This window comes from Ruditapes philippinarum, unplaced genomic scaffold, assembly GCF_026571515.1.
Source record: "Ruditapes philippinarum isolate M1 unplaced genomic scaffold, ASM2657151v2 ctg3090_1_1_1_1, whole genome shotgun sequence".
Lineage (NCBI taxonomy): Eukaryota > Metazoa > Mollusca > Bivalvia > Venerida > Veneridae > Ruditapes > Ruditapes philippinarum.
The window spans coordinates 37,850-64,602 of record NW_026861496.1 but is presented as its reverse complement, the minus strand read 5'-3'; the positions used below and the strand labels follow the sequence as shown (position 1 = coordinate 64,602).

At 31.2% G+C, this 26,753-nt stretch overlaps 1 protein-coding gene across 8 annotated transcripts; it reads left to right on the top strand.

The window, feature by feature from the left end:
• Nucleotides 1–808: 808 nt before the first annotated feature.
• On the top strand, nt 809–26,753 carry LOC132715849 (uncharacterized). Of its 8 annotated transcripts, XM_060698930.1 has the most exons (19): nt 809–1,155; nt 13,722–13,909; nt 14,284–14,382; nt 14,747–14,866; nt 15,280–15,348; nt 15,806–15,916; nt 16,397–16,474; nt 16,854–16,940; nt 17,248–17,385; nt 17,861–18,206; nt 18,799–18,993; nt 19,213–19,490; nt 19,987–20,495; nt 22,161–22,232; nt 22,789–22,854; nt 23,576–23,635; nt 24,379–24,429; nt 24,671–24,703; nt 25,021–26,753. In XM_060698930.1, the coding sequence occupies exons 2-19, from the start codon at nt 13,764–13,766 to the stop codon at nt 25,365–25,367; spliced, it is 2,805 nt and encodes a 934-aa protein (XP_060554913.1). In that variant the 5' UTR covers nt 809–1,155; nt 13,722–13,763; the 3' UTR covers nt 25,368–26,753. The 8 variants fall into 8 exon arrangements, with proteins under 8 accessions (XP_060554913.1, XP_060554916.1, XP_060554915.1 ...); XM_060698933.1 differs by lacking the exon at nt 22,161–22,232; XM_060698932.1 differs by lacking the exon at nt 22,789–22,854.

Here is a 26,753-nt window from a genome sequence, read left to right as displayed (position 1 = left end):
CATATGCATGAAAATGCTATGAATATACGCCTAACCAGGATCTTTCAAATTTGAAAGATCCTTGCCTAACGCACTATTTTCGTTTAAAATACAACGTTTAATCTTAAAAGATCAAACCCCAGAAATCCTCTGACTTCTTGAACTGCATTTTTAGGCATGGAGAAGTGATATTGATCGGAGAAATAAGTACATTTTTATCACAAAATAAATAATGTATTTTTTTTAACTTTTGAAACATCACACCATTAAAAGCCCATTAGGTTTGATTGCCTCCAGATGAGCTAAAAGTCAAACTTGAGAATAATGTACTAAGATTTTAAGAAAAGTAAAACGATTTAAGATTCAAGTAATAATTTAATAACATACGAACATGTGGACTGATTTTGCAGTATTTATAACCATATTTAATTTCTAATGCGTGACTAACGAAGTAAAGGCTATTTTTGCATATCTTGATCTCGTTTTTTGGTGATCGAAAGTGGATTGAGACAAATAGATTGAAAGTGCCATTTGTAATATGTAAAGTATTTTCTTTATTCACTTCACAATATTTACTTATATATTTATTTTCGGGATGTTTTCATGAAAATTGGCATGAATCTGACATAAATCTGTATGCATGCTTCTTTTACAGCATAAACTACTTTGTAGCAGATTGAGCACATATTTTGTATTTCGTTTTTCCTATATTTTTTTTAATTGTTAAATTCAGATCTGCGCCCTTAACAAAATCAAATAATGAAGTAGCCTTGGCCTTAAATAACACATGGGTATAAGACGTTTTATCAGCTATAATAACCTAACTTGGTTCGTTTTAAATCCATATTATAATAATGATCCTTTACAAGATCGATGTGTTAAATATAACAAAACGCTGACCGAATATTGGAAATATAAGATTACAATCACCTAAAATACATACTGCATTGAGATAATAATTTGTGTGTTCATACTTGTGTAAAATCGTAATTAAAATTGATTTATTTTTTGTTAAATATTTGGATTTATGTTGAACAAGTGTTTATCAATGAAATGAGGAAAAATGCATTTATTGGATACACATTAATATGATTTTTACAGTAGGTTTACATTTATTCAATCTGGTGAAATCGTTTAATGGATGTTAACATTTGTTATCCCTGTTTGGAAAGGAAGGTAAGAAATACAATAAAATGCTGGTTCATCGAAATAACCACGTCATCATTTTACGGGTTTTAGATTTATAAATGTTTATAATATATGTTATTATTTCTATATGTATATCTTATCGAGTTAAATTGGTGATTATAGAGTTTGTTTGGTCCAGTATGAATATTGCATTGGGTCTGCATACGTCAATGATTAACCCCTCTATATATAAACTGGATTGGAACACAAAGTTATATCTTCTAGTAATATACGTAACATTATGTATATATTATATAATTAAGTTATATGTTGTATGCGACTCAATTTTCAAATGTAATGCTCTGTTATAGAACATATAATTGAGCCACGTCATGACAAAACCAACATAATAGGTTTGCGACCAGCATGGATCCAGACCAGCCTGCGCATTCGCGCAGTCTGATCAGGATCCATGCTGTTCGTTATCAGTTTCTCTACTTGTAATAGACTTGGTAAGCGAACAGCATGGACTGTATATATTCCCTACATACTGCATATTAGATAATAATGTAGTATGTGCGGAATATACACCGCGGGTAACCGAAGACTGATCCACGAAGAACTTATTGATGAATTCAAATTATATGTAAAATGAGTTTCTTTATCAACAAACCAAATCATATGCATTACCTGCATACTGTACATGCGACAAAGAAAGCTTGCATGCTAAACTACTTTGAAACAGAACTAAAGCAACTTTAACGAATTGTAAACCGCTGGGGGTATCATAAATTTTAATGAAAGTCCGGAACCATGTTGATAACCTCTCAATGTAAGCTGTTGGGAACTGCAAACATTGCTCTTCAGTTGTACTCACAAATACTTGAAATAGGCAAAATGTTTGATAACCGACATGTAATAAATTATATATCTCTGTGCATTTAAGCTACTGTATCGCATTTTCACGTAAAAAAACACATTAAAATATTACACCTTTTTATACCCGAACACTTGGTAAGGTTGGTAAGTATAATAGTTTTGTTACATGTGAAATTGTTGAAAAGATAATGAAGAGTCAAAGGGTACAGAATAATTTTATTTAGAAACAAACGGTGCTGATATGTTCATTTTTTTACTCTTCGTATAGGTTTAATTGGACCACTCCAGTTGTCTTATAGCACGAGGATACTGGGGTCATTTCCAAGCAACCTCGTGCGGACGTTGCTGTATAGTCAATAATCGTTTTTGCGCATATCATTATTAATTTTGAAAGTAAATAGCAGATGTCATTGTTCACTGTCCTCTTAAGATTTTACGCGATATACACGCTTATTAACGCCTTTTTTCTCCTACCCCTTTTTGTTGTCTCATATAGTGTAAAAAGGCCTTATTTAGGCCCCAACACTTAATTTTGTTTTAAAAAAGTAACCACTTTTTCGGCGCGCCCCCATCCAAAAGATACACCAGGGGGTTGCCAGAAGGGGGATGAGCCCCCTTCTGTTTGAGGGGGGGGGGGTTGAAGGAGGGCGGTAGTCCCCCTCATCGCAAAGAAAATTTTGAACTTTTGAGAGGCTAAAAATGACAATTGGGTGCAGATCGACCATAAGGTAACGTGTAACCAACGCTGAAAAGCATTTGACTATATCTCAATCCATTGAGAAGTTGCAGCACTTTGAAATCAATTTTGATTGAAAAAATCAACGCAAAATAGTGATTTTTAGCAATTTTGAGATGTCCCCTCGTTGCCATGGTAACAGAAAATTTAAGCCTGAGCATGTTGTTTTAAAGGCAAAGGTCCTGTTAACAAGTACATTTGTGCCAAGTTTGATTAGTTTTGAAGCAGTTTTTATAGTTTTATAGCAATTTGAACTTGTAACGGGAGACTTTTACAAAATGCTCATGAAGTAATGGTTTAAGAGATCTGATAGATTAGGAAGTTGCATATTATGCCTCAGAAAGACTTTTTTTACTTCTTTAGAAAGGGTTTACCTGAATTTTACAACGTTTAGGTGATCGATGGTTTTAGAGAATGTTAGATTGCTTGTAACATAACAAATTAGCGTTAAATTTGAAATGATTTGTCTTTAAAGTAATGTAAACAAAGTAGTATTTTGACTTTCATACAAAACGCTAAATCACTATAGCTGTACTTGTTGCCAAAAAAAAACAACAGAAGGAAAAGAATGTTCAGGTACTTGGCCAATGAGTAACTTTTGGAAATTGTAAAAGTATACCAATAATAAAAAGCTTTTGAGAAATAAAATTAAAGGCATTCCTGGGACATAATGGACATTGAAGGTTTACTTTGATGCACACAATGTATTTTCCCTAAGTCAGCTCGAGTGAATAGATTCATAAATCACTTAAAATATGGTTATCCTGTCGCTAATATGATATTATCGATATCTATTTGACAAAATCATCGTTCAAACACCACGTGTGCCGTTTTATAATAAATGTGCATGTCGATAAATACAGGGTAACCTAAGCTGAGATTTATTTTCAAGGTTCAAATTTCATTAAATTGATTGTTATCTAAATCCTTTTATACAAAAACAAGAATTCTCGCGACTGAACGTAATGTTGTCAAAAGAGATTCTAAAGGATTTTAAAGTGGATTTTATTCATTTAAAGATTTATATTCATTGTGAAAAAGTTTACAGGGTGTATAAAACCATGTGAGAATAGGATTGAGTTGCGCGCGGAAAAAAAACAAAATTCTAAATAAATCAAAACCAGTTATCAACAATGATCAAGAGTAAAATGACTTCTTTCTACTTTTAGATCAAAATTTGTAAAAGAAAATTAGTTGTTGTAAAGTATCAGGAAGTTTTAAGAAAGAGAATGAATTAAATTATTTATAATTTGATGATTATCAGAACTGAAACCACTTAACAGCACACAAAAATAAGCCTCATTTTTGTAGGCAACATAAATAAACGAACATAAAGAATAAAATATAACAATAAACACCATTTAACTAACTGAAATGACCCTTCTATTTTATACTGGTTCCTTAACAGAAGAAAAAGGGGTTTTGAACTCTCTTGAAGAAAAAGTTATACATTTTTTAAATTTGTTGGTTTTTTTTTATTCTCTCTTTTCTACATTTTTTTTTATTTTGAACACTTACTGTTTTTATGTTAAGCATAGTGCATAACAGTCGCGACAGACGACTAACCTGCTTAATTTTGTATTTTAACTTTGCTTTTAAGTTTGAATAGCCCATTTGAATATTTAAGAATCCAGTATCAGCATACAAAATATAAGCTACGGACAATATTTATCCTGATCTTACAGGTCGGATGTGCAGACTGGCCTGTTCCAATACTCACGGTGTCTAAACCGCGTGCCATTTTGTGATCTGCGTGATACAGAAAACCGTTGCAAATAACGGTACAAGTAGCTATATATATTTTCTTCTATAACTTTTTTAATATTTACCTTATTTTACATATAGCCCGCTTATTTTAATGCGTTACCCATAAAAAGAATGTTTCTTGGGAAAAAAGCAGTATTTCTTTTGTTAAAAGAAACCGCGTGGATTTTCGAATGTTCAAACACGCTGTTTCACTTTACGAAACAAAATATGTAGTGTACTGTTCTTTTTTCTTAGTAAACATTTTATCTATTAGAAATAGCAGGATCAACGCCAAATCTCATAAAAAATATTTTGATGATATAAGATGATTCTCCAAGAACAGTCTTTTGCATTGGTTTTCTATCCCACGTTGATCTCACAGAAAGTCACGTGGTTACAGGCACCGTGATACTGGTCACTTACATTTCCAGTACAGTTATTGCGCCTCCGCGGTTGGTGGACGTCAAAAGAGAATTTCACATCTATTCATTAGTTGTTCCACACGTTTAAACTTTTGATCAATGCGTATCTTCAAAAAAAAAAAGAGGATAAAACCGTAAAAAAAGACTACCCCTGTAGCATTGCCAGTTTAGCATTTCTCCTGTATTTTAATAACGTACACGATGTCTTTTCGACCGGTAGTTTGTTATAAGTTCAGTTTATTTTGACAATCACGCGTACGTAAGTAGATCATTCAATACCATACCATTAAAATGCTTATTCAAACAGTAATTTATTTGTTTTATCAATTTCGGATATAAGTGACAGTTTTAAGTGCATTATTCGGATACAATCGGATACAATAGTATTATTGAACTGCCTTACCCGGGTGAAAATCGTCGTTTAATCGATATTGTAGATAAATGAAAACATCAAAAGGTACATGTCGGAGTCTTGTGCAAACAAAATATCATACAAACGTGTACATTTGTTACCTGTGTATTAAAGGTATTCGAAAGAGGTATTCCGAAACTCGTCAAAACAAAATGTACATAAGTTATGTACTAACTTAATTAATCATACAACTTTAAAATTGACAAAATAATTAAAGTCCTATGGCGAATCAATATGTCATACTCTTAAAGTACTATGGTGAATCAATTTGTTATACTCTCAAAATCCTATGGCGAATCAACTTGTCATACTCTCAAAGGCCTATGGTGAATTAGTTTGTTATACTCTCAAAATCCTATTGTGTATTAGTTTGTTACACTCTCAAAGTCCTATGGTGAATCAAATTGTTATACTCTCAAAGTACTATGGTGAATCAACTTGTTATACCCTCAAAGTACTATGGTGAATCAACTTGTTATACCCTCAAAGTCCTATGGTGAATTAGCTTGTCATACTCTCAAAGTACTATGGTGAATCAACTTGTTATACCATCAAAGTACTATGGTGAATCAAATTGTTATACTCTCAAAGTACTATGGTGAATCAAATTATTATACCCTCAAAGTACTATGGTGAATCAACTTGTTATACCCTCAAAGTACTATGGTGAATCAACTTGTTATACCCTCAAAGTACTCTGGTGAATCAACTTGTTATACCCTCAAAGTACTATGGTGAATCAACTTGTTATACCCTCAAAGTCCTATGGTGAATCAAATTGTTATACTCTCAAAGTACTATGGTGAATCAAATTGTTATACCCTCAAAGTACTATGGTGAATCAACTTGTTATACCCTCAAAGTACTATGGTGAATTAGTTTGTTGTACTTTCAAAGTACTATGGTGAATCAAATTATTATACCCTCAAAGTACTATGGTGAATCAACTTGTTATACCCTCAAAGTACTATGGTGAATCAACTTGTTATACCCTCAAAGTACTATGGTGAATCAACTTGTTGTACCCTCAAAGTACTATGGTGATCAAATTGTTATACTCTCAAAGTCCGATGGTGAATCAACTTGTTATACTTTCAAAGTCCTATGGTGAATTAATTTGTCATACTCTCAAAATCCTATGGTGAATTAGTTTGTTACACTCTCAAACTCCTCTGGCAAAATTAGCTTGTCATACTCTCAAAGTCCTATGGTGAATTAGTTTGTCATACTCTCAAAATCCTATGGAGAATTAGTTTGTTATACTCTCAAAGTCCAATGGTGAATCAACTTGTTATAATGTCAAAGTCCTATGGTGAATTAGTTTGTCATACTTTCAAAGTCCTATGGTGAATTAGTTTGTCATACTCTCAAGTCCTATGGTGAATCAGATTGTCATACTCTCAAAGTACTATGGTGAATCAACTTGTTATACCCTCAAAGTACTATGGTGAATCAAATTGTTATACCCTCAAAGTACTATGGTGAATCAACTTGTTATACCCTCAAAGTACTATGGTGAATCAACTTGTTATACCCTCAAAGTACTATGGTGAATCAACTTGTTATACCCTCAAAGTACTATGGTGAATCAACTTGTTATACCCTCAAAGTACTATGGTGAATCAAATTGTTATACTCTCAAAGTCCTATGGTGAATCAACTTGTTATACTCTCAATGTCCTATGGTGAATCAATATGTCATACTCTCAAAGTCCTATGGCGAATCAAATTGTTATACTCTCAAAGTCCTATGGCGAATCAATATGTCATACTCTTAAAGTACTATGGTGAATCAATTTGTCATACTCTCAAAATCCTATGGCGAATCAACTTGTCATACTCTCAAAGTCCTTGTGAATTAGTTTGTTTGATCTCAAAATCCTATTGTGTATTAGTTTGTCATACTCTCAAAGTCCTATGGTGAATCAACTTGTTATACTCTCAAAGTCCTATGGTGAATTAGTTTGTCATACTCTCAAAGTCCTATGGTGAATTAGTTTGTTATACTCTCAAAGTCCTATGGTGAATTAGTTTGTTATACTCTCAAAATCCTATGGTGAATTAGTTTGTTATACTCTCAAAATCCTATGGTGAATTAGTTTGTTATACTCTCAAAATCCTATGGTGAATCAACTTGTTATACTCTCAAAATCCTATGGTGAATCAACTTGTTATACTTTCAAAGTCCTATGGTGAATTAGCTTGTCATACTCTCAAAGTCCTATGGTGAATTAGTTTGTTATACTCTCAAAATCCTATTGTGTATTAGTTTGTTACACTCTCAAAGTCCTATGGTGAATCAAATTGTTATACTCTCAAAGTCCAATGGTGAATCAACTTGTTATACTTTCAAAGTCCTATGGTGAATTAGCTTGTCATACTCTCAAAGTCCTATGGTGAATTAGTTTGTTATACTCTCAAAATCCTATTGTGTATTAGTTTGTTACACTCTCAAAGTCCTATGGTGAATCAAATTGTTATACTCTCAAAGTACTATGGTGAATCAACTTGTTATACCATCAAAGTGCTATGGTGAATTAGTTTGTTATACTCTCAAAGTCCTATGGTGAATTAGCTTGTCATACTCTCAAAGTCCTATGGTGAATTAGTTTGTCATACTCTCAAAGTCCTATGGTGAATCAGTTTGTCATACTCACAAAATCCTATGGTGAATTAGTTTGTCATACTTTCAAAGTCCTATGGTGAATCAGTTAAAGCATGTGCAGATGATTATTTTATTTATACTCATAACAGACTGGTTTTGTTACACTGCTTGAATTGAGGATGTAGTGAATGGACACACCCTTAAAGGTGTGCTCGAAACCCAAGCTGAAACAGGTGATGAAGCAACTGAACACTTGTTACTTAGAAACATTATTTTTGCAGCATCTGAAAGTGAGAGAGCATTTCACTTTTTTTAAGTTTAAGCCTAACCAAAACAGTTAATTTTATTTTAGACACCTAAGTACTGGTAATGAACCGAACGCGTTGCATAAAACCGAAGGAAATCGATTTCTAGTTTTTTGAACTAAAATGTACATATGTCTGTAGTAGAAATGAACACGGTTTCATTTTAATGTAAATTTTCTTTAAAATAATATCTAAACTCAGATTAAGCTGATCACATAAAAATTTGACAAGACAGTTGTTTGAATTATTGACAATTTTGCTCAGATATTGTGTCTAGTAGAAAATTTGACAGCATATTGTTCCCATATTTTAAATAGAGATGATAATTTTTTAGAAATGTGACGTTTGAGACTACTGCCTTGTTCAAAAAACAAACACTTGTACGCTGTACATATATTGCTCTAAGAAAATGCGCAAATAATCTATTAAAACTTGAGCATTTTTATTAAAGTAAATTTATGTACTCTTAAAGTATATCAGCAATACAGAAGAATGGGACACAGCAATAAACTTTCTGAATACGACTAAATATAGTAAATATCGACTAACTAGGTTATTTGTTTGCAAATTTGTCAAAATTTATATTTGAATGGAATGTCGTTCTGGCAAGTTCTCAAATTAAGTCACACACCCGAAACAGGGACGCATGTTTATTTATTTTCAGTATACTTTAAAACAAAATGTAGGGTACGTCAATCTTAGACACGCTAAATTTCGAGTTTGAGGGGTAATCATTTTAAAGAAATTTACAATACAGATTGATTGAAGCTTAAAAGAATAATCCGGAAGTATCTTGAAGTTCGTAAGTTAAATGTTCGGGTCAATCATAAATAAATGTTTTTCTTGGAATAAAATCCGTTGCTTCTCTGTGGGGGTCTTAAATGTGTAAAAATGACACAATTGTCAAGGAAGCCAGGGGAATTTTTTTGTAAGACCATATAGTTAATATATGGTTTTTTTAAAAACATTTCAAGATATATATGGTTTGCTGGTTCGGATAGGCTTAAATACAACACAAGTATAAACAAGTGAAAACAGTGTACACGTATATTAGACTGGTTTGATTTTGGGAAAATGTTCATCCTAACGGCATTTTTTAGTACAAGCAGGTAGTTGGGCTTACTTACCTATTTTGAGTACGCTGAATTTATTTTTTGCCCTACCACGGCTGTATTTTTAGTCCTTGACCTTTAAAAATCAATTTCAAAATGGCCGCCATTGAATTTTTAATTTTACTTTAATTCTCCCATGGGCGAGATATATACACATTTTGTGGCATTTTAATTTAAGGCTTTGTTAATTTTAGTCTGCTGAAGTGTGGACGAGAAGACAATAAAATTTATTGCGACAGCCATCTTGGATTTCAAAATGGCGGACAATTTCCTATGTTTTACACATTGTATTATAATTAAAGTAAACAAGCAGAAGAAGGCATTTTACTAGGCATGTTTTCTTTTATTACTAATTAAGACTTCCAAGCGATGGCATTGAAAAACATCCATTAAAACTACAAACATAATGGTGCAAAAAGGTCACAATTTATACCCTAATACAACGTAAATGAGAGTCATATTTGCGTTCACTTTTTGTCATTTAGATGTTTTTTATACTTCTAAGAATACAATGCATGTTCTTTAAATTATTGCGATGTTTTTTAAAACTATCGTCCTGAGGGGGGACCTGCTCAAATATCTGTCCGTCTGTCTATCTGTCCGAGCGTCCTCTTGTGTCAGTTAGGGGTATTTGCGATCACAATTTGGCTTTTAGATTAATTCCGTATACCCCCGACCTATAGGATGAATCATTGATTATGGGAGGCAAAAGGCTGCTTTTGGAGTAAGAAACAAACATGAAGATAACAGACATCTTCACAAATCTCCCAGTAAGAGCTTGTCCCTGTCAGTCCGTTTTTAATCCCGTCCATATCTGTCATTTTTGGATAGATTTTGAAATAAATTGCATTAATGTGTGGCACATTGATACAATGTCATAAGAAAGACCCAGGTGTGAAGCTCAACTCCTCAAGTTAGACTTGAAAGTGCTTGAATAAAGATGTGCATTTTAGTATTCTGTCAATATCAAAATAATTCGTTGAATTAAGTTCAGAAATTAAAAAAAATGTAGCGTCAGATATTGCTACAAGCATTGTATCAAGTATATAATTTCGGACAAAAAAGCAACAACAACAACAACATAAAGCTTATTAGTCTAAAAACTGTCGGCTCAGAATTGTTTCATTCTTGTACAATTTTGTTTCTTAACGTTAGGTGAAACCGCTCATTCGTAGGTCTTTATGATTCTACTCAGATTCCAAAATGACCAACAGAAAACAAAGCTTGAAGTGCATCAGTATTTTCCTCACCAGGATATCAAGCTTGTCGCCATAATTCCATTACTATGTCGGTATGACTTACAAAATATGAAACCACTATTTGAATCAAACCCTGTTTAAACTACGTATAGTAAAGATAAAATACTCTATCTCTTACACAAGTTACTTATGAAGAGAAAGTTTCAAGACACGGTCAGCACTGTGACAATATTTAGACACATCTGAACATTTCTAAGAAATCTACCTGTCTATCAAAACATATGTAAATATCCACCTTAGATAAAACATACAGTCATGTACATTCATTTTTTCGGACTAGTTATTTTATTTTTTTTTATATTTACTGATGACTAAATCTATAAATGGTCACAAATAAATGTGCCAACTAAAACTGCATGGTCATCATGATTAAGTATATCTAACACGTTAATATCGTGTGAATATAGAAAAGGGGAATATATATCTCAGTAGTTATTTACGAACGATTGTATGCCTACATCAGCCATTGGTATACATTTAATTTGTTTTGAAATTGTTATTTTATCAAATTCACAAGTTTCATATAAACATCTAGGAAAGGGTTGATCCCTCGAAAATAATGAATTCAATGATATTATATGAAAATTGCAGACTCGATTCGAATGAGTCTGTTCGTGATAAATAATAAAAAAGTGCAACATCTTATGCCCCGCCCCATAGCACCGGTTTTAGCAGTATTCAATCTTCCACACCAATATGCTGGAACCGATAGTCCCAATTGACTAGAAAAATATAAAAACACTAAAGTCATATGGCACCAACAATCCATTCGGCTATTTTTTTAAATAGGCCCAGTTAGTTTAAAAAAGTGCATTCCATTTTTAGTAGGAACGCTTCCGGATAGTTATGTAATTGAAAATTGTACGTTTTTCTTATTTTATCATTTAATTTCAATCATAATTTCTTTCTTTTCATGGTTGATTACTTCTGAGTTGACTGCCCATAACAGAATGAATGAATATGATTTAATATATACAAATTTGCGAAAATTATACTAAATTGGGCGATATTCAGATTAGATGTTCATGTCATTTCTCAAAAGAAGCTTTTCAACATTTGAATTATAATAATAAGTTTTCATTTATATGATATATATCTTTCATTTGATGTTTTGTTATGTTTCGTTATTACACCCGCGATATGAATGAACCGTTTTTGGCGCGCTGTCAAATAACGACCTTGCAGCATTTATATTAGCCTATATTTTTTGCTATCTGAAATATTGTTTGATATCGTGCATGTAAAACTAGAACATGTTAATGAACAAACACGCACATTTGTGGTTTGAAAGAACAGCTGATTCGTTGATATATTGATCAATTGAAAATACATGTATATGTAATGAAAATAAAAGATAATTTCATTTTTTCTCTTTATATTAAAGCATGTTTGTGTGTAACTAAATAGTGGCTTTTTTGTTGGGGTTTTTTTGGTGATATAGGACTAAAGTAGACGAGCACAATCTTTCAGACGCTAATCTTTATAATTATGCTATAATGTTCGGTAACAAACTCGCAAACATACATAGATAATTGAGGATAATGCATGAAACAACAACCATTTCGTAATTATAAATCATAGTAGATTGTTATTGTGTATTTTTTTAACTGCATGTATCATGTGTTCATTTTTCGTATGCTTTTGCGTGAAGACACTAATGTTCAGTTTGTACATATTGTTGATAGGTTAATGTTCGGATTGCTCTGACTTTATTTTGTTTGATGTTCTATAATCATACTATTTTAAGGCATTTGTGGTCATTCTTACATAATACACATGTAAACATTTTAAGCATATAATTGTATTATAAAATCATCATGATAAAAGTGTATTCTTACGATACATTGTTTATATCTTTAAATTATTAAAATTCATAACAGTGCGAATAAAAGAAAACATGAATCTTACATAAAGAAATATCATAGTTCATTCATCGTCATGTCATGTTGGCATTTAGTATCAAAATGAAGTTTATCAGATAAAATAAAAACTAAATGTTCAATCTTACTTTCAAGAAATGTAATGCTACATGAAATAGAATCAGTAGTGATTACAATCGGTGAAATTTTATACTATCTTTACTTCTACTAGTAAAATGTCGTTTGATTAAATATTGCTTCATTCATTATGTTGAGAAATAAAATATATTTAAACCACTCAATGGTTGCTAAAATTCAACAGCTATGGAGACAGGTCGAAATGTATCTGACATTGTCTAAATTTGAAATTATTTACAATCTAATCACGTTTGGGCGTATGTCAAAAATCATTCAAAACATGGTCTGGTTTAAGTTACGTTTGATTATAATGTACTTAACTTTTCATTATGTTCTTATAAAGAGCTTAATTATAGTTCTTTGGCTACTGTAATTCCTCCTAAATAAATAGCTGACATAATTTAGGCCGAAATATACTACAAAAAAGGTTATAGTACTGTACACACTTCAACGTGTGGTCATGTGAACTTTGTTACATCCCGTTAAATTGTGACGGTTTGATTTGAGATTTAAGTACAAAATTTTGCGCTTAAACTGGTATAACTTTCTAATTTCTAAGAGATTAAATTATTTAAAGTGACAAAGAGCAACACCGAATAAAATATTTCAGGGGAAAGTATAAAATATGATAATGGAGCTTAACATTGTTTTATAGAGAAAAAATAACCCGCCATAGAATGAAATTATGAAAATATTCAAATGGTTTATTATACTGATACAGAATTAGGCAATGATAATTGATAATGTCCAGCAATGTTAAAAAGATGTATTAAAATGTGGTTGTATAAGTTTATTGATTGTTTTGAATTTTATTGTAATAATCCAGATGTGACTGACAATCATATTGAAGGCAAAAACATACCAGAGTGATACCTAAAACTGTGGATAATCTTAATGCTTTGTACAACTCAATACAGATGGTTGGCTGGTATTTGTAAAGGTTTACAACAGTGAGCGAATTCAAATCGGGCTTAATCAAAGTGATTTACTACAAGTATAAAGCAAGGCTACATGTTAGTAGCTTTCTTGTATTTTGATATTGAAATCCCTTAGACTTGCTATGGACTGTTCAAAATTCAAAGCAGGGACAATTGAGCTGGTTAATGATAAATTTAAGATAAAGTTTAATATTGCATTTCAGTGATTAATATGAAAACAGAGTAGGGAAAGAAGACTTAATAGAATGGCTACGTTTAATTTGTCACGTGGTCGGAATGAGGAGTTGAAGACGTGTCAGAGGCGGCTAGAGTATCTCAGTAGCAGGTTACAGGACCTCGCTATCGAGATAGGTGACGGACAGGGTGCTGTCTGGCTGAAACAAAATATGTGGTAAATAATATAGTTGTATATATCATATCAAAATATTCTTGCTAGCTTGATGGCCGATAAAGTGAAATAAAAGGATAAACAATATGTAGTAAATTATAATCACATACTAAAATCATAGGAAATTGTGAAAGTTTTATAATTGTTCAATTGTATGTTTTACATGTGATCTCTTTTGCAATCATAATGAAATAAAACAATGAATTGTCATTTAAAACATTCTTATTAGTTTCCATTATTTGCAAGGTAAAAAATGACCTGTTTTACATTAAGTAATAATAGTTCATAGTTTTGTTAAGTTTACAAATACTTTTTAATAAAACAAGTCATTAGAGAAATGAAGTGTTTTTTTCTGTAAATCTATTTGTTTTCAACAGGTTTCTTAACAAGCCAGCTATGTATTTTGATGACGTTCTGTTCTCTGTCGGCAAGATCTGTAACCATTTAGTGTCCTACCTCACATTCCATAAACAAAAGTAGGTTTATTTTATAATAGTAAGTTATAATTTGTAACCTGTCGTGGAAAAAAACAGCTAATTTCATTAGCTTGTCAATTTAATACAACCTCTTTCGTTTATAAAAGAAGTTAAAACAAGTGTTTTTATTGAAATACAGATTAAAAAAATGACTAAAACAACTTATATTGATTCCTCGTTAAAAGCAACACATATATTCATATCATCATCATCATCATCATCATCATCATCATCATCATCATCATCATCACCATCGTCGTCGTCGTCGTCATCATCATCATCATCATCATGATCATGAAATACATTCCTGTATGTAATGATGAAATGTGATGTTTTAATGAGATGGTTTTTTTCCTTATTTCAGGTTAGCATCTAATTTTCCATTTTTATCATATATGGGAATTCTGTACGAGGTTGGTGAGATTCTTGGTATAGTTAGAGATATGCTTCTAGTTAACCCTAGTGAGAGCCTATCTGTAAAACAGTAAGTATAAGGCTTCATCAAAGCAGATTGCGTCTTGAAACATTGTTTGTTTGTTTAATTAAGCTATTACTTAACTCTAGATGACATCTGTCGAAAGTTTGACTATATAAAAAGCTTGTGTTGTATATAACATAAATAAGTCACTATTCATTCAAGTAAATAACTAGTTAAATATTTTACGAACACAGAGTTCCTAACCTCTTGCATAGACTTAAATTCATGTTGATTACCGTCATTGTCAGACATACATTGTTTATTTCCTCATTTCATTAAAATTTCTTAGCGAGTTGTTATACATCTATATTTTTCATATACATGAATAGCTTTCATGTACTTGAATGTATAGCTTCAATAATGACTTAACCATAAGAAAGTTTACTGTTTTAAAGGATTGACACAATATTTTATTCCAGGAGCCAGATAGATTTGTTTTGGACAGATTGTACACCGTTCCTTTTCATATTCGAAAATAGTAATCATTTGTAAGTAATGTTTTCAGAATATTGGTGGTCTTAAAGAAATGAATAGATTTTACTTGAAATATTTTTTTGCGGGATATTTCTTAAACCTTTACAACTACGTGCTGATACTGGTACCTAAAACAAAAATAAATGATATACAAGTTCGAAATGCGTCTTTTATTGTTTTATCTTACATAGTATAATATATCGATTGCTGAGTTTTTGAGATAGAAAATTTTCGAACCCTTGGAAGTAAAAAGACATGGTTAGTTTTGGTGAGCATCAATGTTTAATCCAATTGGTCTCACTAACCATGTATGTCTTAATTTGTATCCTTCCTTGATTTTGCATTTAAATGATAAAATCGTTGATATTTCCCAAAGTCTACAATAGTATCATTGAATTACCAAAATAAATAGTTTTCTTTTCCTATAACTTCTGAATTTTTACATGATATATATTATACTTGTGCTTTCAGATTACTAAGTACACGACAGATTCCATTATACATGCGAGCTATGTTAGATCTTGTACCGGCTGTAATTCAAGTTGGAATGTGTATGTACTGTTCAGTGGAATCACAACTCAGGTAAGGTCTATATATGCTATACAAAGTTCTATATATGCTATTTAGCTAGTGTAATGACAAAAACGCTAATGACAAAAAACTATCTATTTAGCAAGCATTGTAATATATAGAGCATTATAGAATTCACGTGTCCATTCTGTATTAAAAGCGTAATTTAAATATGTACAGCTACAGCAGACCAGAATTATTGTCTCTTACGGTTTTGAGTGTATATATGATATTATTGACGTATTTACAAAACAGTTCATTATTATTTACCGTCATCAGCGTTTTCACACAAAAACAACAGAAAAAGACAAGAAAAACGAAAGAAACAAGACAAAAAAGGACAAAACGACATAAACTTGAAGGCAGTTACACTTCCCCATTGTGTTCAATGTGTTACTGAAAAGCCAAGTGAAACAGAAACAAAGTCAAGACAAATTAATTATAACATTGTAATCATTCATCAAATGACAACATCATTTATTTTATTTTCAGAGGTTTTGACTGTTTTGCTGAATCATGTATTCGTCTTTCAAAGGCTCTTGTTGAACCAGGAGAATTTCTGGCAATGGCGTAAGTCTCTGTTACTTATGAGTTAGCATCACCAGTTGTACTCGAGTTATTTATCTGTCTACCAGTTTCTTTATAAATTTTGCTTATACCAATAAACCAAATGATATATGTATTCAATTGATAAAAAAGTTGAATTAAGTATTGTTTTAAGACCAACGATCTGTACATTGAATTATGAAATTACAATATTATATGTCCTGTTAACGTTGCCTTTGCCTTGTTGATATTTAATCTTGTTTTTAATGTCATTAAATTGTTATAACAAAAGTCATGTCCTTTTAATGACTTTGTATTGGAGATTCATTTCATGTCATTTTTCCTGATATCTCTAAAATATAAATATGATTTATAACATGTGCATCAACTTTTATGGTTTTAGGGAGCAGTTGGAACCAGTTATTGTGCCATTTTTAAGACAGTGGATTTTGTTTGCCTTAGAGTTGGTTCAGAATGGTGTTAAAGTGAGGTAAAATCTTGATACCACAATTGTATATTATCAGTTTTAATTACCATTTTACAACATAAATAATTCTTTTTTAAAGTTAAAGTCTTAGCTTCTATATCCTGTCTTAATTTTGTAATTTTTTTATGCTTATAAACGTGTATTTACAATGGCTATATACCCGGACATGTTTATTCGTATTGAAATGGATAAGGCATTTCAAGTATTTCTTTATTAAGGATATGGTGATATATTGTTGCTCAGTAAAATTATTTACATCGCAGCATTATTTGGATTTTCATTTTTTTTACTGTTTTTGTTTTTACTTTAGGACAGACCAAACGTTTTTGTCGCCAAGAGTCTCCGCGAGATTAGACGAGGCTAAACGAGAGTTTAACAACATAAATAATGAGGATAAAGATCAAACCGTGCCAAAAACGCTCAATGTACTTTCTCTGTCATCAAATTCGTAAGTTATTGACTGGTACTCTTTTTTTATTTTAAAAAGTTTGCATATTTGACACTTTAGTCTAGTATTTAAATTTTGATAAAGATTACATATGTGGCACTTTTGTAAAATAATTTACATGTACACCAAAATACGATAAAGATGTAAATAAGTTAGCAGTTAATATATATTTCACCAATGTATTTTTACAGAATCTGCCTTTAAGCAAAAGCTTTTATCGGTACACATTTTTGATTGTCTGTTGTTGTATGTCCCTTAGCTAAACAATTTGTCAAATTAATAAATATGTAGATAGATATCAGTTAAAATGAATAATTGCACGTATTAATCAATCTATATTTAAAATATGTCTAATTCGGTTTTGCATTTTTCTACATCTTTGTCCGATATAAATATCAAATTCACACTCTTTTAAGTTTAAGTCACTTACTGGCCTGAGTAATTCGCTCAGCTCACATATATATTAAATTTTCAGATCTTTGCCAGATGAAATTGCTGACTCATCTCTTGCACCTTTGAAGATCAAAAACTCTTGTCTTGTTCGAGCATCATGCCAGCCTTATAAATGGATTGACGTAGCAAATACAAGACTTGCTTACTGTCCGAACGAACAACGTAAAGGATACTTGGAAGAAATCAGTCTAAGGGAGAACCAGAAACTAATTTCAGACATATTTATTATGTACGGGAAAAAACCAGTTTCTTGGAAAGGAATAAGAATTCATTGCCCATTGACAAAGCGTTATGATGAAATTAAAGTGAAACTTTTCATTAAAGTGAAAGTCGGCGAGAAATGGGAGGAACGGGAAGGGCAATATGACGTGAGTAAAATACAGTGTAAATATATATATATATGATACTGCTTGAGTCTTCTTCAATCACACGGTCTTGCGTGATGACCTTTATTGACAGATTAGGGTGAATTGGAATTTGAGATAAAAAGATTAATCAATGCTTATATGTTAGCGAGTTATCTCATTTCATAAGTGATATGTTGCACAGATTTGATTGACGATTGACTTTTTTCTAATTCCAACCAGTACAGAAATCTAGCATCTTATACACTTGAGTAGGCAGTTCATTTCAAATGCTCTTCAACATATCAAAAAAGTACTTCCTGGAGATTTGCAATTATGATAACTGATGATTATATCAGTTATTTGAGATAATTTCCAACTAATCTACGTAAATCTATCATCATCATTTCCAATTCAAATTCACCATTAAGTTCGTAATATATCTAAAAGGTCAGGAATTGAATTGGCACAAGAGACATCTGTTACGGTTTCATAAGTGCCTCTTCTCTTGACAAAGATATACGTCACGTAAATGCTGATGATTTGTTGCTGGTGTAATTGACATTGCATTATTATCATCATTATCATCATCAGTTCATTGTTTTTTGTATTTCAGAGAAGTTTCAGTAAAGGTGATTTTCTCGTGTTCAATGGATGTACTTTGGAGGGTTTTGTTGCAATAGAAGAACGTCCCATGACATCGAAAAAGGTTGGACCAGAGGGCGGAAAGCTTACCACGCCATATGACCCGAATATGGAAGCAAATATACCTGCAGGAAGAATGTCAAAATCCTCTCTAGTCAAAATGATGGTGAATGCTTTGTTGTATTCTAAAATTAATCATACAATCTCTGTAAAATTATATATCCTCTCAAATTGTACATATTGTCACAATTCCAGTTTAGAGCTTATAAATACTGATTCATGTTCTTCTGAATCAATAACTACTTATTTTGTTTAAATATATTTTAAGAAAATAGTGTTTGAGATTGGAATATATATTTCATTGTTTCTTTCATGTTGTAAATAGGTACAACCAACGGACACTCCAGCCGAGCGACAATACAGAGATGCGTGTCCTGATGATTTTAAACACATTAAAGCCACATCACAAGCCATAGAAATAGAGGGAGTCAGCATGGAGGAAAAGAATATATCTATAAAAATTCCATTCACTGTACTTAGTGATCCAAATACTAAAATTCTTGTGTTGAAATACACACGTGACAATATAGAAGTAAATGATAGCGAGGGACTGTTACAAGAAACGGATGAAAACGTTTTTACGGTGAACTCCGGTAATGGCGGGTAGGTGAAAAATAAGTCTTTTTATAGGTTTTGACAATCACTTAGTGTTGTTGTTTTGAATTGTGTATCTTATAATTAGATGTGGAACGTGAACTCAACTCTATAATTATATATAAGAAAGCTTTAATCGTTCATAAAATCAATCTAAGAAATTTAAGTCATTTGTTTGAAAGTTTTCACTTTATTTGGAACATCTCGCCGTTACCCATAATCAGTATAATATTTCATTGCCGAAATCCCAATAAATGTATCAATTTCTCCTGTATAAACATAACAAATCCTATTCCACTTACGTCTAAACAAGATTATTTAATAATTAGCAGATACGGTTCGAACTTTCCAGAAACATTTAAATACTAGTTATGATTAACAGAGAAGACAATCACAACTTTTTGGTAAAGTAATCATCGAGTAATCGTTTGTTGAGTAAATCATTTCTTAATGTACATTTTAATTTAAAAGTAAGTTATGATGGCTGTTTTGCATTCATTTTCAGAACTGTTTTAGCAACTGTTGACCATAGAACATACAGTTCAGGTACAGAGGCAAATGTACGGAGAGAGATGGAGGTTCTGCTTGGCAAAAAACAACTCTGCAAGCTTCTTATTTTTGTAGAAAACCAGAACGCCACACATGAAGCTCAAGTTGACGTTAATCAAATAGTACTTAGTGTCGTCTGCGCGGAAAAATACAGACTATCTGAGGTTATTAAAGACAAAACTAAAATCGGGCTGATTGAACTTCCAAAAAGCCAATCTCCAGACCGTCTGCTAAAACAAGCGGACGATATTAAACTTGAAATTAAAGGAAGTGTTTCACTTGATCCAGATATCCCAGATGACGCTTATACGTTAACGTATCTTGAAGGTTCTGACAATTACGTTAGATTTCCAGTAAATATAGCCGATTGTAATGGACGAATAACGTTTGTTCTTCGGCTAGGGAGAGATAATTCTGTTCTTCATACCTACTTCTGTAATGTGGCGGATATTTTAGCATTAATCGGTAAGAGTTGTTTCCCTTTTTAGTTTAATATCTGGATAGTATGTGTAGATTTTATCTCTCATTTCGTTCGCATATTATTAAAATTTGCAAGCATTTAGCTGTAAAAATACCTCGGAAAAACTATATTCGTTTGATCTTTGACATAGCTTTAATATTTTGTAATTCTATTTGATTGTTTGTTCATAAAACAATACAATGTATATCTGTAATATTTGCAGACGACACTTTATCACCATATCATTTTATACAGAAAATTCTATGATTAAAACTCAAAATGTCATAAATACATGTACGAGATAAGAATGCTTATGCTTCCAACTTGTAAGAAATTATTTGTTTAAAATAAGTAATAATGAATTTTTCTCCTAACTGTGAATTGCTAGATTGATAAGTGACATATGCGTCATATAACAAGGATAGGTTTGTAAAAAAAACAGGACAACATGACATAGTTAACCTACTCAATTTTAATATTCCGTTCTTTTCAAAATGGCATAATTTCAAAGATAAGTTTAAGTGGATGACCTGATAAACATCAATATCAATATGCAATATGATTTTCTGTATATCAATATTCATTGTAAATGTCATTTATGGCCATCAAGTAGTCCAACAAAAACGAAGTTCTTGAAATTGGGAAGCTTATTAAACATAATAAATAAAGATAAACAAATGAGTAAGTTGTAATTGGGCTTTTAAGGAAACGTCATAATGCAAAAACGTCAAGAGGAGGATTGAGAATGTACTTCATTAAATGTAACACTTTTAAAACATTGTAATATGTCAAATATTGAGAATGATTTTTAACTTTCAAAGAACATTTAAAATATAGATAGTCTTATTCCTTGAGTAAAGCATGAATTCATATGATTATTCAACATAACTTTTCAATAATACCATGATCATTCAAAAGAAAACAAAAAACAAGCACGCACAGAAAGTAATCGCAAATATACACGACATAAAAATGCAGAAGTGCTCTTTAGAATACACAACGTAAGAAAAATACAACTTCCATTTCATCTGAGATATAAGCAGCTAAATCTTTAAAACAAATAAGGCAAAGACGCCATATTTCAAAACCTCATTAACTTTGAACGAATAAGTTCGTTTTATGTTGCTGTCACTCTTAAACCATTACTATTTGACACTCTGTTCTACTATCACTAGCATTATTTGTTTTTATAACTGGTTTAGATCATAATTGTAGAAAGTGTGTTTTAGCTAATTAATTGAGTAGCCATTTTGTTGTAAAATAGAGTGAAATAAGTTTTCACAATGTTTAGAAAACTTTTATCTTGAATCTAGTTTGGAGTTAAGATTTGTATGGTATATTTTTATAAACAGCCTCACACTGATTTCCAATCGTGTCTTTATATTAATGTCGTTATTATCTACAAACTCTCAAAATAATTTATTGATCTTATTTCTAATTGTTGGATTTAAATAATTAAAATAATGAATAAGCAAAATTCCTTAACCATTCAATCTCTCCAAACTGTGTTTTAAGATTACTGAATGTGATGTTTTTAATATTTTAGTTGTAGATTTAGATCATATGTCTATAGCATATGAGCACGGTTTAATAATTCTTTGTCACATTTAATTCAAGTCTATTTTACATTATCTCACAAACATATAACAAAGGTTGCGGTGTATTTACAGTACAAGGGTATATAGCGCCCACCCCACCTACCTCTCCCGAGACGGATGACGAGGTCTTTGATAGCTACCAAGGTATGCAAACGACCTTGACATTGACGGAGATATCTTTTCTATGTTTTGTTTTTCTTAATCTAAATATTTGTTTCTTTTGTTGTGTTTGTCCTAATCAACAATCCGAGATTCTTGGTGATTGTTCAACTTTCTTTTGTATTTCGTGATGTTTGTTCTTGGATTAAGTCCTAACTAATAGCTTTTGTCAATTCGTGTCTGTTAATGTTTACTTCTATGTCATTCTTTATGTTGTCTGTGCTTCAAGAAGGAGGGATACTCTAAACAATCTCAAATGTGCTTTGAAAAATGTTAATGCAACAAAAAGCTTTAATAACATCACGTTGGTGCAAACATGCTTTAAAAATGTAGTGTAAATTATACTCTTAATGTTGCGTATTGCAGTCGCTTTTACAGAGTTGTTGACCTTCATTAAACATAATCTTGAAGACAATATCGACAACTTAGGTGAATAATCTGAATTTACTAAACATGAAAACTATAATGATACAATAGACGTAGCAACATAATGCAGGTACAGAAAACAGTTTAGAAAATAACAAATAAGGGCATGTTTTAGTTTCAGAGAAGTCAAAGGAAGACCCACAACCGGAGAAGGAGACAGAGGTCATTAAGGACAAAATTAGTACGTGTGTTGTATCCGTGTAATCACAGAAACGCCTTTTTTTCTTGTAGCTAATACATTTTTTAGAGAAGACCAATCGTTCAGTTCAAATATGTAGTTTAGAAAATTTTTAACAATTTATCTTTCTTCGTTGTAATAAAAGACACATTTCCAAACATGCAAATACACCAATGATTATAATATATATATGTACATTGGAAATTTATTCAAAACCTTTTTTTAAGCTTCATGTGTAATTTTAGTTTGACTGAACGCGAATGGGAAATGTCCCCAACAAAGTTGCTGTACACTAACTTCCTATGCACAAAAATTTAACCGTTCTTTATCAAAATACTCACGTAATCAAGACAGACATAATATTTCCTGTGTATAATATAACAATGTAACTAAACTTTAAAAAATGTATTACATAACATATTAATATATATATTTGTAAACACATGCATAGTCTTATGGAATCTACTAACTTTTGAACATTTTGTGACACTAATTTTTTATCATCTGGCATTATATAACGCATATCCTGTATCACTCCATTTAATAAGAACTTACATTTACAAAACGGGAAATAGAAATAATGAATTCTAGTCGTATTTGATATTATAAAGAAATCATATTCATTGCCTGTTAAAAACAAATTGTAAAAACAATAATAGATATGATCTTTATATTGTAGTAACGAAACAAATGTTTGAACATTACTTTTTTAATAATGAACTAGGTAAAAAAGAAACAGTATTGCGTTCACAAACAATACAATTTGAAGACAGCAACAAACATGGTATGGTGAAAACATTGTAAAACTTCGTTTATTTGCTAGATATATCGTGTCACAGCAATCTTTTTATAGTTTCTATACCGTACACTGTTTTACTTTCAAATGTTTTCAGCTATGCATCACCTTTTTTTATTTTGTAGTTTAATTTTCGCTTAAGCAGATTCTTCATTTTGATACAATTTTATGTTCACAACATTTTATTGTTGTACTTTTTATTATATTTATTGTAGTTTAAGTTGAATTGCTATCTGTGTGTATAAAAGCTTAATAGTAGTAGATTTGTACTTTTATTTTTATATGACTATACACGTATAAACAATGAACATACTTATACAACTAATACCACTTTTAGTGTTACTTTTACTTCAAACATACTATTCTGCAAACTTGTGATGAAGCATGAACAGTTAAGCTATTTTGTTTAGATGTACTCTATGTGTATATAGCTGAGCATGTTAGAAACGTTTTTTATTCAAATAAACAAGGCATGACTTAAATCTGTTCTTAACATTTTTGATATAACACAATTGATTCTAGCATTGTCAGAAACTAAACAATTAAATGCAAATTAAAAAAAGACACAATATTCAAAATGTCAATGATCAATAATTTAACAAACACAGATATCTTATTTCAGTTTGGTTGTTTCTTTAACATAGGTAGGGAGAAATTGTAGTGCCCAAAACGAGAGTTTAATGTAATAAGCTTTAGCTATGATATAAATTATTTACTTCTTGTACTTACAGGTTTTACACCGTCACTTATGAGAGAAACGTCGTCATGTTCAGTATCACAAGGTATATAGTTTTCATTCATAGTGGCTTATATTTATTATTTAGCAGTCAGTATCTTTCGAACCTTCCTGTTATAAATTTGTAAACCATGGCCTTAATGCCCTACAAGAACCTAAAACAAGGTATTTTCATTTTTCATTTTTGTCTACTGGACAACGTAATATTAAAACGTGAGAATATATAGTAATTGTCAAGATTATAATCTCAAATTCATATTCTGTTATTTTCTCCTTTTCATTCAAAGACGAAAGCGAGTCGACGGAACCTGACAACGAGGGTATTACTTTTTTTACTTTTTCTGTTTGATTTGTCATTTTGTTACGCACCACACCTTGTATTTGTACAGTTTGTATTAAGCATGTAGAATATATCACAATTTTGAAATTTATTATGATTTTGATATTTTCTTAAAACACAATTACACCATTAGCATAGCTATATGTAATCCATTATGTTCAATATTTAAACACACCTTTTTGAAACGATTATTTTTCATCGATCAAGTGCTACTTCTTACAAAAAAAAACGAGTATTTTAAATACGATTTTCTGTGCATGATGACAAAGATATTTATACAATTTCTTTCTTTTTCAGCGTCCTTGAAGATTCTGAACAGAAATAGTTTGGTTAATCTTGCAAAATATATCATAAGTGATGAAGGGAGTCTGCTAGGAGTATGTCTTGGTTTAAAACCTGAAAAGATTAGTCAAATTTATAGAATGTACCGCCACAGTAGTTCTTTGGCTTCTTTTTATGTCTTATACGAATGGAGAGGTCGAAAGACTCAACCGGACTTAGCAGACAAACTGATACAAGCCTTGTTTGATATTGGAAGACGAGATCTGGCTAGTATAGTGAGTGATGTTCGCAAACAGAAGCGGGGACTGTCTTCAGAAGATTTCGCTCATTTAAATATTCGACACAAGTCAAGAAGGTCCTAGGGATGTCAAAGGCAAGAGCAGTCGTTAAAGACAAAATGTGATTAAGTGTATATTGCTTGTACCAGAACCAGCTGATTTAAAACTTGTGCTTACTTACTAACTTGAAACAAAAGATAGTATTCTAGTATTCAACACATTTGTGCCATTTAACAAATCATGGTCGTTTTTGTAATTGCTGGAAGTCATAAGCTAATGTCATTGAAAAATGGCATATCTGTCTCATAGAAAATGAGAATTAAAATCAAAAGTGCACAGACCCTTTTACATACTGTGAAATATAGCTAATTCTAATATTCAAAATAATATTAAAATATGCAGATTTGTATCATAATCAGTGAAAACTATTTTTTACTGATTTAAAATTCTTTTTCTTTGTAATAGAAAGTGGCGTTATCAAGTAAAATATTTGTTATACGTCCAGAATTGCTAAAATCATACGGCTTCAAATTATGAGATGGAGATGATAAGTAGAATGCAATTAACCGTTAGTATTATCTATCTGGGACTTTTACTGGAGGCACTTGAAATACATTTGCTTTAAATTAAAAATCTGCTTGTAATAAACTTCGTAATATATATTATGCGTAATATATATAATATGCGATAAGTTTTTTTAACTGCATTAACATTTTCACTTCATTTCAATACAGTGTATGGCCTTCGAAAGGCCGTTTTTTGTCGTCAGTCTGATTTACGTGTTGCTGCAGAATATGGGGCTGCGTTCTGTGAACGTTACACGTTTTTGTTAATCTTTACTTTCATTTTTATATTACCTGTGTGAAATACGAGTACGTAGAAAAGAACAAATATTTTTCCCTGTAAAAAAGTTAACTAGAGAGAAAAACGCATGCTATTTTTAATTTTATACTTCCCGTATTTTATTAATATAACGTTACATATACATAGTATAAAATGAAATCTGCACGTGTGCAAAAGACAATTAATACATTCCTGAAACTGTATGTCCGTTTTAAACCAAATCTAAACCTCACTCAAAATTGGTTTTAACTTAGTTTATCTAACCGATTAACTTGCGTTTCGAGAATCCAAGTAGTTTGTTGCATGGATGATATCCTATTTTATATTAATAAATCAATATACTTATCTGTGTGTTTCGTGTAAAAAATCATCTGTTTTATTAATATTAATGCAGACTTAGATGAAACAAAGTATACTTTGATATGATAGAAATAGAAATTTTGACGTGCAATCAAAATAATCATTTCAATGTTTATAATGCTTATTTGCTTATAAATGTTTTGTCTATTTTTATGTATTACAGCAGAGCTTATTCATGCAATGTTATTTGTACAGCTTTGGAAAGTATTTTATTACAAGTACTTTTCCATAAAGAACAATGCAATAATAAAATCAATCTAAATGAAA